The sequence below is a fragment of the Esox lucius genome, chromosome 14, assembly GCF_011004845.1.
Source record: "Esox lucius isolate fEsoLuc1 chromosome 14, fEsoLuc1.pri, whole genome shotgun sequence".
NCBI lineage: Eukaryota > Metazoa > Chordata > Actinopteri > Esociformes > Esocidae > Esox > Esox lucius.
In genome coordinates, this window is record NC_047582.1 from 22,963,215 (window position 1) to 22,974,565 (window position 11,351).

At 43.9% G+C, this 11,351-nt stretch overlaps 2 protein-coding genes across 2 annotated transcripts in view; one reads left to right on the forward strand and one right to left on the reverse strand.

The window, feature by feature from the left end:
- Positions 1 to 372, reverse strand: part of slc31a1 (solute carrier family 31 member 1) — a 17,981-nt gene extending 17,609 nt beyond the window's left edge. Inside the window, exon 1 of the mRNA XM_010878008.5 lies at positions 350 to 372. The gene's annotated coding sequence lies outside the window, so the exon portion shown is untranslated. The remainder of the gene's footprint in view (positions 1 to 349) is intronic.
- Positions 1 to 11,285, forward strand: part of LOC105015131 (3-hydroxy-3-methylglutaryl-coenzyme A reductase) — a 12,839-nt gene extending 1,554 nt beyond the window's left edge. Inside the window, exons 6-19 of the mRNA XM_010878011.5 lie at positions 300 to 512; positions 3,366 to 3,485; positions 3,610 to 3,764; positions 3,932 to 4,209; positions 4,309 to 4,463; positions 4,969 to 5,163; positions 5,277 to 5,435; positions 6,021 to 6,178; positions 6,398 to 6,503; positions 7,099 to 7,269; positions 7,698 to 7,838; positions 7,942 to 8,100; positions 8,481 to 8,635; positions 10,293 to 11,285. Coding sequence (XP_010876313.2) covers positions 300 to 512; positions 3,366 to 3,485; positions 3,610 to 3,764; positions 3,932 to 4,209; positions 4,309 to 4,463; positions 4,969 to 5,163; positions 5,277 to 5,435; positions 6,021 to 6,178; positions 6,398 to 6,503; positions 7,099 to 7,269; positions 7,698 to 7,838; positions 7,942 to 8,100; positions 8,481 to 8,635; positions 10,293 to 10,344 — 2,217 coding nt within the window. The 3' untranslated portion in view covers positions 10,345 to 11,285. The remainder of the gene's footprint in view (positions 1 to 299; positions 513 to 3,365; positions 3,486 to 3,609; positions 3,765 to 3,931; positions 4,210 to 4,308; positions 4,464 to 4,968; positions 5,164 to 5,276; positions 5,436 to 6,020; positions 6,179 to 6,397; positions 6,504 to 7,098; positions 7,270 to 7,697; positions 7,839 to 7,941; positions 8,101 to 8,480; positions 8,636 to 10,292) is intronic.
- Positions 11,286 to 11,351: the final 66 nt, after the last annotated feature.

Consider the following 11,351-nt stretch of genomic DNA (forward strand, 5'->3'; position numbering starts at 1 on the left):
TTGAACATTAATATATTCTTGTACAATATGATAATAATAATACATTTTATTTGTATTGCACTTTACACTTGTATTGCACTGATTCCCGATTGCCCTCACATCTCTGTATCCAGGAAGAATATTGTGACTCAACTGTTGTTGTGGCGGCATAACTGTTATTATAGATGTTGATGTGAGACTTCTGAACACATTTTTATACTAGAGCTGCACTCTTGACCAGGCTAACTGAGATTCAACTCAACAGGATATAGTGGTTAATGTGAAGGGAAATGCTTAGCTAGATGTGTTGTTTCATGCAGGAGGAGGTGAGGGAGAACATCTCTCGGGGCATGGCTATCCTGGGACCTACCTTTACCCTTGATGCCTTAGTAGAGTGTCTAGTCATCGGAGTGGGCACCATGTCAGGAGTGCGTCAGCTTGAGATGATGTGTTGTTTTGGCTGCATGTCTGTCCTGGCCAACTACTTTGTCTTCATGACCTTCTTTCCTGCCTGCGTCTCCCTGGTCCTTGAGGTGAGAATTAACACAAAGAACTATGTTATGTTGTGTGGGTGTGCCTGCGTGTTGGTTCTGTTGGTCTTATACAGCGATCAGCCATAACATTATGACCACTGACAGGTGAAGTGAATAACACTGATAATCTCGTTATCATGGCACCTGTCAGTGGGTGGGATCTATTAGGCAGCAAGTGAACATTCTGTTCTCAAAGTTGATGTGTTAGAAGCAGGAAAAATGGGTACGCGTAAGGATCTGAGCAACTTTGACAAAGGCCATATTGTGATGGCTAGACGACTGGGTCAGAGCATCTCCAAAACTGCAGCCCTTGTGGGGTGTTCCTGGTCTGAAGTGGTCATTACCTATCATAAGTGGTCCAGGGATGGAAAAGCGGTGAACCGGCAACAGGGTCATGGGTGGCCAAGGCTCATTGATGCATGTGGGGAGTGAAGGCTGGCCAGTGTGGTCCGATCCAACCGACCAGCTACTGTAGCTGAATTTGCTGAAAAAAGTGAATGCTGGTAGTGATAGAAAAGTATCAGAATACAATGTGCATCACAGTTTTTTGGGTATGGGGCTGTGTAGCCACACACCAGTGAGGGTGCCTATGCTGACCCCTATCCACTGCCGGAAGCGCATACAATGGGCAAGTAGGTGTCAGAACTCGACCACAGAGCAATGGAAGAAGGTGACCTGGTCTGATGAATCACGTTTTTTTTTTTACATCACGTGGATGGCCGGGTGCGTGTGTGTCACTTACCTGGAGAACACATGGCACCAGGATGCACTATGGGAAGAAGGCAAGCTGGCAGAGGCAGTGTGATGCTTTGGGCTTTGGGCAAAAGGATATGTGCAAGAAAAAGGAACTGACATTACACTTCATCAGTATGGTTGAGGTGGTGGTATGTTTTGTCATGTATGCCTGCCATTGGAATTGGCTCACTTCTTCATTGATGATGCTGCCTGCATTAATTCTGTGTACAGAAATTCTAAGTGTACAGAAACGTGTTGCCTGCTCAGATACAACCAAATGCCTCTAAACTAGTTGGATGGGGCATGATCATGTAGAAGGACAATTTCCCCAAACACACTGTAATAGGTGCATAGTTGTTTTTCAGGGTGAAAAAGTGTCAAGTTCTTGACATGCTAAGTCAATCACCTGCTCTACATTCAGCTGATTGCCTGTATTTCACATTCAGAAGATACGACTGTAGGCAAAAAGGCCCTAAAACAAACACGGACTGAAGATGTCTGCAGTTCAGGGGCTCATTTATAAAACTGAGCATAGCATTCACATGAAAATGTTGCGTACGAACGAAACACAAAGTACGTACGCACAAAAATATTCAGATTCATTAAACAGTGCGCACGCACATCCCCCGCTGGTTTTCTTTTGTAAATCACAACCTACTCGAAATTAAGTGCATATTTTCCGAGCGTCTTGTCCCACCCAATTAACACCCATATTTGCCTATAAATGGTCACTGAAATGCCCCAAATGAATATTCATCGATTCTTACTCCATGACTGCAGTGACGGCAAATCCCAACAGCAAACCTAAAAAAAAGGAATGTCACCGAGTGTGTAATTGAATTTCTTGCAGGGGTGGTTGAACAATCAAAAAATATATTGTTTGGTGGACACAGTGTGAGCATTACAAATGCCAGAAAGGCATTACAGTGGCAGCATGTGGCGAACGCTGTGAATGCGCCAGGCTCAGGTCGGACTATCCCAGAAATTAAAAAGAAGTGTTGTGACATTAAAGTGGAGACCAAAAAGCCCATCGCCTTACACAGAAAAGATGTTTGTGCCACTGGCGGGGGAAAAGGGACAATGGAGCTCAATGACTTGCTGGTATTATAGGGGAATCCCTCCTCCATATGAAGGAGTCATGGGTAGACCTAACACATCTGGCCTAATGCAGCATAAGGTTGGCTGAGGGATCACTGACCTGTCAGCAATATCTCTTTTGAAAAGTGCCAGTTGCCAGAAATACAAGGGTTGTCAGGACTGGAAGTAGTACAGACACGGCTTGGAAATCTCTCTGAATTCTTCCATTCGCCAAATCTTCCAACAGTGCCAGAGTAGCCATTGTGCGTCATTACGCATTGCATTTTTTATACCCGCCCATTTATTGTAAAAGCTACTCAATTTTGTAACACTTTCAGTTGTGGTAATTGCACTGATTGTTATTGACAATGACAGGGCCATTATCACATTGTCAGTTATGCACAACGAACATGTGATAACATATGACATTGTGCATTCGTATCTGGCCTACTGAGGAAACAGCATCCATTTAAACGTAATTTGTCCTCATGTTCACCTTATAAGAATACATTTCAGTGTTGAATGATTACATATCCAATGAAATATTATTCCTGATTGACCTGTACAAATTGTTGAGTTCTTTTGCATGAGCAGATATTTCCGTTTGTATTTATCGGAAATCAGATTTTTGTGTGTGTGCACTCTCCAGGGAACTCTTCAATACATGAGAGGTTATATTTATTTTTCCCAATGTACATTTTTTACAATTCTCAAAGTTTACGTAGAAAATGGCGTACGCATTCTTTTGTGCGTTCACAACGTTTATAAATAAGACCCCAGGTCTGACAGAGAGCGTAACAGGAAGGACACCCAAGTGTCTGGTGACATCAGTGGGTGACACACTTCGGGCATCATTGCATGGAAAGTATATGCCGCCCAGTACTAAACATGGCTTTTGTCCATAATGTTAATCTGTACAAAACATGTTGTAATGGGTTGGTCTGATATGAATTCAAGAGGTGAGCACACATGTAGCATCTTAAATACTCGACCCGCTGTTGTATGCCTAGCGTAGCCTCACCTCTTTGTGCGTGTGTGTAGCTGTCCAGGGAGAACCGTGAGGGTCGTCCAGTCTGGCAGCTCAGTCACTTTGCACATGTTCTGGCTGAAGAGGAGGACAAAAAACCCAACCCTGTAACGCAGAGGGTTAAAATTATAATGGTAAGAATTTGTCCACCTTAACACCATACCCTAGCTTAATCCGTTTTATTAAGATCTCCATGGCCACAGGCTGATACAGATACAGAAGTGGATCTGAATGGTTCTGCTCTTTTCCTTCCTCCAGTCTCTGGGTCTGGTTCTGGTCCATGCCCACAGTCGTCTGGCATCAGAGCAGCCTGGTCAGAACCGGACAGTGCATGGCTCCAGCGGTGTTCTGACTCTCAATGGCCCTATGTCCCAGAGGATGGAACAAGAGTACGCTGTCTGGCCACTCACCAGGTTAGGAATGGCAGAGTAGTGACTCAAACATCCTGGACCAGAAGGAAAGAACAATGTTCTCTTTCTGGATGTTTTACATGAGTCATGGTCATAGTATCACGCTGTCTGTTCTTGTGTGATTTGTGTGTCAGTGACTTGGTGAATCATGAGGTTGTTTCTCCCCCCAGTATGGATCTGGAGCAGGTGATAACTCTGGGTCTGGCACTACTGCTGGCAGTGAAGTATGTCTTCTTTGAGCCACCTGAGACAGAGTTGTCCCTGTCCTTAAAGAGTCCCACTACGACCTCCATCTCCGCCCATGCACTGAGCAATCGGAGGCCAGAGGAATTCTGTCAAAGGGAACATGAACTCTCAAAACCGATACCCTGGACCAGCTGTAATCCAAACACTTGTCCTGGGTCTGACAGTGAGCCTGACTCTAACACGTTTCTCAAAGAAGAGAGAGGTATAAGTTTAGCAATGGTTATTGACTGTTTAATGTTTTTGAGACTCCCGTTTGGAATACTTAAGTCTGTTTGTCTCATTCTCTCTTCTTGCCCTACAGATGAAGTGATTCATCCCTCAATGGCCCCAATTTTAGGGGACATGTCCCCACCTCCCCTCTCTACCCCATCTCCAGACCCATGTACGCCTGTCCCGGATCCTTCATCACAGCCCCGCTCCATAGACCAGTGTCTATCCATTCTCAGAAACCCTGAGGTGAGCTTCAATTGCACTCAGGTTCTAGCACCATGTTGAACACTGCATCATATACTGTGTTTAATAATGTTGATCACAACTGTTTGAAGGCACACCAAAAAAAAGCTATGTTGATGTCGCAGATGACAATATAAATGCATATTGTGTTATTTGGCTCGACGCTGCAACTATTCTTTATAAAATGTGTGTAACAAGCTACTGTACATTTTGTAATGTTTTCCTTAGTCTTGGTTATGTTACTGGTCCATGAGACGTTTTACCTGGAGAAAAGTACACATCTGAGTGTTCATGAATGTAGGGTTTAATGAGTCTGAAGACAACAGCAAAGATTTCTCCTCTGAGAGCAGACATGCTTAGATATCTTGCTACATTTTGGGGGGAAAAAATTATGTTTTGCATTTCATAATGTCTGCGGGAAAAGCTGTGTTAACGCAATTCTTAAAAAAATATATTTTTTGTGATATGTTTTACTGATGTGTACTTACCTCTCTATGATTCTTTCCAGTTCGGAGCTAGTTTTCTTAGCAACGCTGAAGTGGTGGAGCTGGTGAAATCGCGGAACATCTTATCTTATAATCTGGAAGCTGTCATGGAAACACCTGAGAGGGGCGTGGCCATACGAAGAGAGATTCTATCACCCAAACTACCATCTTGCTCTGCACTGGCCAGTCTGCCCTACAAGGACTATGACTACACCAAGGTTGCCAACTTAAGGACTAGGACATTCCACTGCACTAAAACAGCCTATACAGCAAGCTTGGTATGGTCAGCTGTGTTGTGTCCTCACCCATCTCATGTCTTACTCTCCCTCAGGTGCTTGGTACCTGCTGCGAAAACGTCATTGGCTACATTCCTGTGCCGGTGGGCGTGGCTGGTCCTCTCATGTTGGACGGGAAGCAGTTCCATGTTCCCATGGCAACGACGGAGGGCTGTCTCGTGGCCAGCACCAACAGAGGATGCCGGGCCATTGCTGTGAGTTTGGAGTATAGGTCTGCTTTAAGTGTGTGGGGTGCAGGCATTTCCAAACAAACTCAACCTGGCTCACTGCAGATTTGACTTACAAAGGCCTGCAACGATCAGTTCACTTCAGTACCCTACAAACTGGTTCTTCCCCCGGCTTTACATTTCCCTTCCAGACTACTTGTTGTTTTCTTCTCTTTGCTGTTATTTCCTATTTGTTGTTGCTGATATATTTCTTATACGCTTAAGTGCTGTTCAAATACAGTCAGCTGATTTCCCTAGGTTCTCTAGTATTGCCACTTGATGTTTTTTTCACTGTGTCTCTACAACTTACATATGCATAGCCCTCTTCACCTCTGTATATGAAGAACTTGCTTGTGTTTGTTTGAGTTAGGGTGGGAGCTGGGGGACTCCAGCTCTAAAGGTCTGGCTGATGCCATGCCAGCGTTCAGGTGTTGAATATACTAATTGTAAATTATTTCAACCAATTGCCTCTGTGGCTTCCCACCCTGGGCGCAGGGTTCTGGTGGTTTGGTTCTGTGTATATTGAGATCTGGGTGTGGGTCAAGGTGAGTGATTTTGATTGTTTCTGTGTAGCTGAGTGGGGGCTGCAGCAGCAGGGTGCTAGCTGATGGGATGACACGGGGGCCGGTGGTGCGTCTGCCCACAGCATGCCGAGCCGTCGAGGTCAAGGCCTGGCTGGAGACCGAAGAAGGCTTCAGGACTACCAAGGACGCTTTCGACCACACCAGCAGGTCAGGTCAAGGTTTCGAGGCCGCACAGAAATTGGATCAGATTGTAATGATTAGGTGATACATTGATAAATGTAACCTAATTGAGGTTCTGAAAAAATGACTTGCCTTACTGTGATCTCAGGGATGTGGCTTGTATCTCCACTCACAAGGTCAGTGCCGTCACGCTGCATTTTTTGTAGTGCTTTGTACGGTAGTTGAACGTTTGCCTTTGTCTGCTAGGTTTGCTCGTCTGGACAAGTTGTCGATAGGTCTGGCAGGGAGGAACCTCTACATCCGTTTTCAGTCGCACACTGGAGACGCCATGGGCATGAACATGCTGACTAAGGTCAGATTTGTGTGTGTGTTTGTACAGTAAAATGTTTAATGCTATCCTGAAGGTCATGCTGTTTAGATCTGTGCTTCTCTACCCTTTTTGATAACTGTACCATTAGCTGAATTTTGCCCTGCAGTAAGTATGCCTGAAGTGCCTCCTTGTACGTTTTACCAGGATGCCTATGGTCTTGTCATGTACCTCCTGTGGTTTGGCCAGGTACACCTCAGGTTTGGAACCACTGGTCTAGTGGTAAAGGCTTCAGTTTAAAGGGATAGTTTGACCTACATTCATATTTGGGCTGAAATTCTGCTTACCATGAGTTTTTCTTGTAGTCCTATGGAGTAATCCTTCACAAAACGCCATTATTCAACTCTGTCCCAGCCTGGAATTAGCATTATTAGCATCGTCCAAATGTATTAATTGAAACTGAGCATCCTGAGCAACAAAAGCTGCATTCTAAGAATACTCCAAATCCCAAACTGTCGCTTTAAGAGAAGCCAGATTCTTCCGTGAGTTACTCACTGACTGGGTCTTGCCTGAATACCTGGAATGCCATTGCTCTGAAGGGGTTCTGTTGTATAAAACCACATATTACCTCTGTCTGCAGGGTACAGAGCAGGCGTTGACCAGGCTTCAGCAGCAGTTCCCTGACTTGGAGGTACTAGCAGTGAGTGGGAACTACTGCACCGATAAGAAACCTTCTGCTATGAACTGGATCCAGGGCCGGGGCAAGTCTGCTGTGTGTGAGGCCACTGTCCCTGCCAGGGTTGTCCGAGAGGTACACTATGGTCACACACAAGCATGCACACTGAAACGCGTGCACGGAAGATTGGATTCTTGTGGGGACCAGAAAACAAATGGTCCCTGACCCTAACCTTTAAACATAATCTCACTAACCTAACTGTAATCTCAACAACGACAGCTTTTATTTTAACTTTGCCCTAACCCTAATCTGCATTGGCTATAAACACAAGGAACCTAAGGTTTTACTCAAAACCTAACCCTAAAATTGAAATAAATGTTTTCTTGTTGACCTTTTTTTCTTCCCTTTTTTGAATACTTGGTCTGTTAAATATGGTGACACACACAGCACATGCATACTGAGACATGCTCACTTGGATCAACTGAACTCGTGGAACCAAATATCTTGTAGGCATTATGATGCTTTCATTCGTCCTTCGTTTTGTTATCTGACCCTCTTTCCAGGTCCTGAAGACGAGTACAGCTTCCTTAGTGGAGTTGAACATCAATAAGAATCTAGTGGGCTCTGCCATGGCTGGTAGTATAGGAGGCTTCAACGCTCACGCTGCTAACATCGTAGCTGCCATCTATATCGCCTGTGGGCAGGTACAGAAATGCACTGACACATGGCACTTCTGTTAGATATAAAAATAACTCAGATCTTCTCTACAAAATATGAATTGAATATTACTCTTTAATCTCCCTCCAGGACCCAGCCCAGACAGTAGGCAGCAGTAACTGTATAACTCTAATGGAGCAAGTGGGTCCTAAAGGAGATGATCTGTATATCAGCTGTACCATGCCCTCTATAGAACTGGGGACTGTTGGAGGGGGAACCAACCTGGCTCCACAACAGGCCTGTCTACAGGTAGTGTTTCGCACCTGTGTGTGTATGTGTGTGTGTGTGTGTGCGCGCACTTACATTTCTGTGTACCCCTTCCCTAAGAGTGTAGTATCATAAGAAATCGGCATATATATTTTTGAGTTAAGTTAATGCCTGCAAGCCCTGATTACTTCTATTAGCTGGATTATGGATGTCAGTTTTTCTTGGCCAATGGATTCATCCAACATGAAATTAAGTTCTCCTTTAAGTGTGTGAGTGCGGTGCCATTCTAACGGGCTCAGGGGATAATGTACATTTAAGCCTCTGTATGTGTTTGTGTTGTAGATGCTGGGTGTACAGGGTGCCAGTCTAACGAGACCAGGGGATAATGTACATTTAAGCCTCTGTATGTGTTTGTGTTGTAGATGCTGGGTGTACAGGGTGCCAGTCTAACGAGACCAGGGGATAATGCCCGTCAGTTGGCCAGCGTGGTCTGTGCAACGGTCCTGGCTGGAGAACTGTCTCTGATGTCTGCTCTTGCTGCCGGACACCTTGTACAAAGTCACATGACCCACAACAGGTAAGCTACATTACCAATAATGCCCTGACAATTTTTTGTTACATTAAATCTGTGTTTTAAAGGGACATTTCGGCCCAGATTCTTATTTGGAAAAAAGTCCTCTTACCCTGCGTTGTTCCTGAAGATGGTCAGCGGGCGGTGCACCTCACTTTGCAAAAGCTGTGTTACCAGCGGAAAACTACTCCAAACGCTTCAAAATACGTTTTTATCTGACGCGATACAATCATTGTTGTTTTGGTTTTTTAAGCTGTATACTTCAAGTCCTAGCTGAATTTGGTGACTTCAAAATGGCACTAGCGAACTGTTTTCTATAGTCCCCACACGTAGCTTCGGTTCTTTGGCAATGATATCTTTATGGTGGGCGTGAACATTAACCTCAACAAGCTATGTGAAGATGGGTAGCCTCCAACATCCCAAGAGTTAAGAGTGGGGTGAAATCCAGATAATCAACCACACATCTTAGAACAGGTTTAGCTTCAGAGCCTGGGTCATACATGTTCTCCAACATTGGCATCAAAGTTTCCCCTCGTTCCAACAAAATCATTCTGTTTCGGTTGGCATTAGATTGCATGATCCGCAACTACACCACCAATCTCTGGATATTCTGGTCAAAAGTTGGGGATTGACTGGTTCGTCTCCCCCATCCTCAGCTGCTGTCTGAACCTCTGTGTAATTCATCCTCTGTGTATTCTGGTTCAAATAAGTAAGACTCGATCCCCCGAAAAAAGTATTCTTCCTGGTCGTATTCAGTCAGACATGATACATATGTATTTTCCTTTCTGTCTCAAGCAAATATAGTTTCACTGTCCAAGGTGAATATCTACGTCGAAATAGGTAACTTCCTTTCTAGCTAGCGAATGGTAACTTCTATTTAATGTGAGTCACTGTATACACTTCCTTTTCCCTGAAGAACCTGCAGATTGATACAATTGGGAATAAAACTGACCGGTAAACACCAGTTTATTTGAAAATGAGATTTATGTTGGAAAAATGAACTTTATTTTGAAGCAATATAACATTGCCATTATTTTTGAGGTAAACAACACCACTGTTCTTAGTTTGGAGTGTTTAAGTAGTTTACCACCCGCAATGCAGCTTTTGTAAAGTGGGACGTGCTGTTTCCATTCATGAATTTGGATGCTAATAATGCTTATTACAGACTGAATAATAGATTTGTTTTGAAAAATGACTGTGCCTTCAGGAACAACGCAGGGTAAGTGGACTTTTACCCAAATATGAATTTGGCCCGAACTATCCCTGTTGTTTATCCTCCCACTCCATGAAATCCAATCTTGATGTTGAGAAATGTGTTCTGATGGCATTCTGGCTCTTATCAGGATGCTCATTCAACCAATCCTTATGTGCCTGAAATAACACACTTTGTCAGATATGTAATACTGAAGGCAGTGGAAGTCCCATTTTGAATTATGAAAGTAACCAATATAACCTCCAGGTGTAGTGGATTATTGTTCTGGCATGTTTATGCTGTCAATTGATAAGCTGTATTTTATATAGATTAAATTCAAATGTGCTTAGGTATTACTAGGTAAAATGGAACATTTTCCGAAAGCTTAATATGCTTTCCTGCATTTGTGTGCAGTGCTTGTCCTTTGTCATGTCTGGTGACTTTATTTTCAATATTTCTGTTTCCTTTCAGATCTAAAATCAACTTGCCTGAAATGGTGCCATCTCCTTCAGAGAAACTGTGAACATAACATTATACTATCACAGTGAACCTTCTAGTGATGAGGACAACCTGCAGTGACTTGTAGGAGCTGGAGGAGCAGCCCAGAGTCATCCTGCTCCCTTTGTTGCTCTGAGAATTCCAGACAGTGACATTAACCTCTCCCACCCAGAAGACTGTGCTGTTGACTTATTACAGCAGGAATAAAATAAAAACTGCTAATGGAAGTCTGGAGGAGTGGTTTTGGGTGGACACCTGGAAGAATTGCAGCTGTCTGCTGCTAACCTCTGAGAACACACCAAAATGAACCTCAAAGGACTTCATGTATTTGTCCACTGCGTGTGCTGTGGGTTTTGGTGTGAATGTAAAAGAGAATGATTTAGATTTTTGTTTTTGCACACTCAAAGTTGTCATTGTCTTTAAAATTGAATCCATGTGGACAGATAGAGAGAGGGAAAACAATGAAGGGTTGGAGCAGGGAATATAAGCCAGGTCTCTGGGAGTAGGTCAGCAGTTGTCTGAGACCACAGGCTATGCACTTGTACTGACTTTGACCAGGTTTTAAGCAGGGATTGTTCTGTAACTTGTGTGCACAGCCAAACAAACCTCTGTCATGGATGTGTTTTTTGGGGGGCTATCTATGTTGAGTATTGCAAGTACATTGACAATTTGGTTTTCTCCAGTTGCTCACATTATGTGCAGACCGGGAGGTGGTTTTCTTTAGAGGTCCTCCATCAGAATAAGCTAAAGACTGACCACGGTGCAAAATGTTAGACACCACTGCCTTCGACTGCACTTCAGTGAAGTTCAGGATATGCATGAGAAACTTGCGGTCTCCGTTTGCCTGTAAAGCACATCTAAACAGTTGCGATTTATGGCTAAAATCTCACTGCTTCAGCAGACTTAAACTGTACTTTGGAAACAAAGCCATGTAAGTTGCCTTCAATAAACTGCTTTTTAAAGTTTTGTCATTAGTAATTGCCAGTGCTAGGCCAACTTCTCCACAGGGGCTGGCGAGGACCTGCTCTGCTT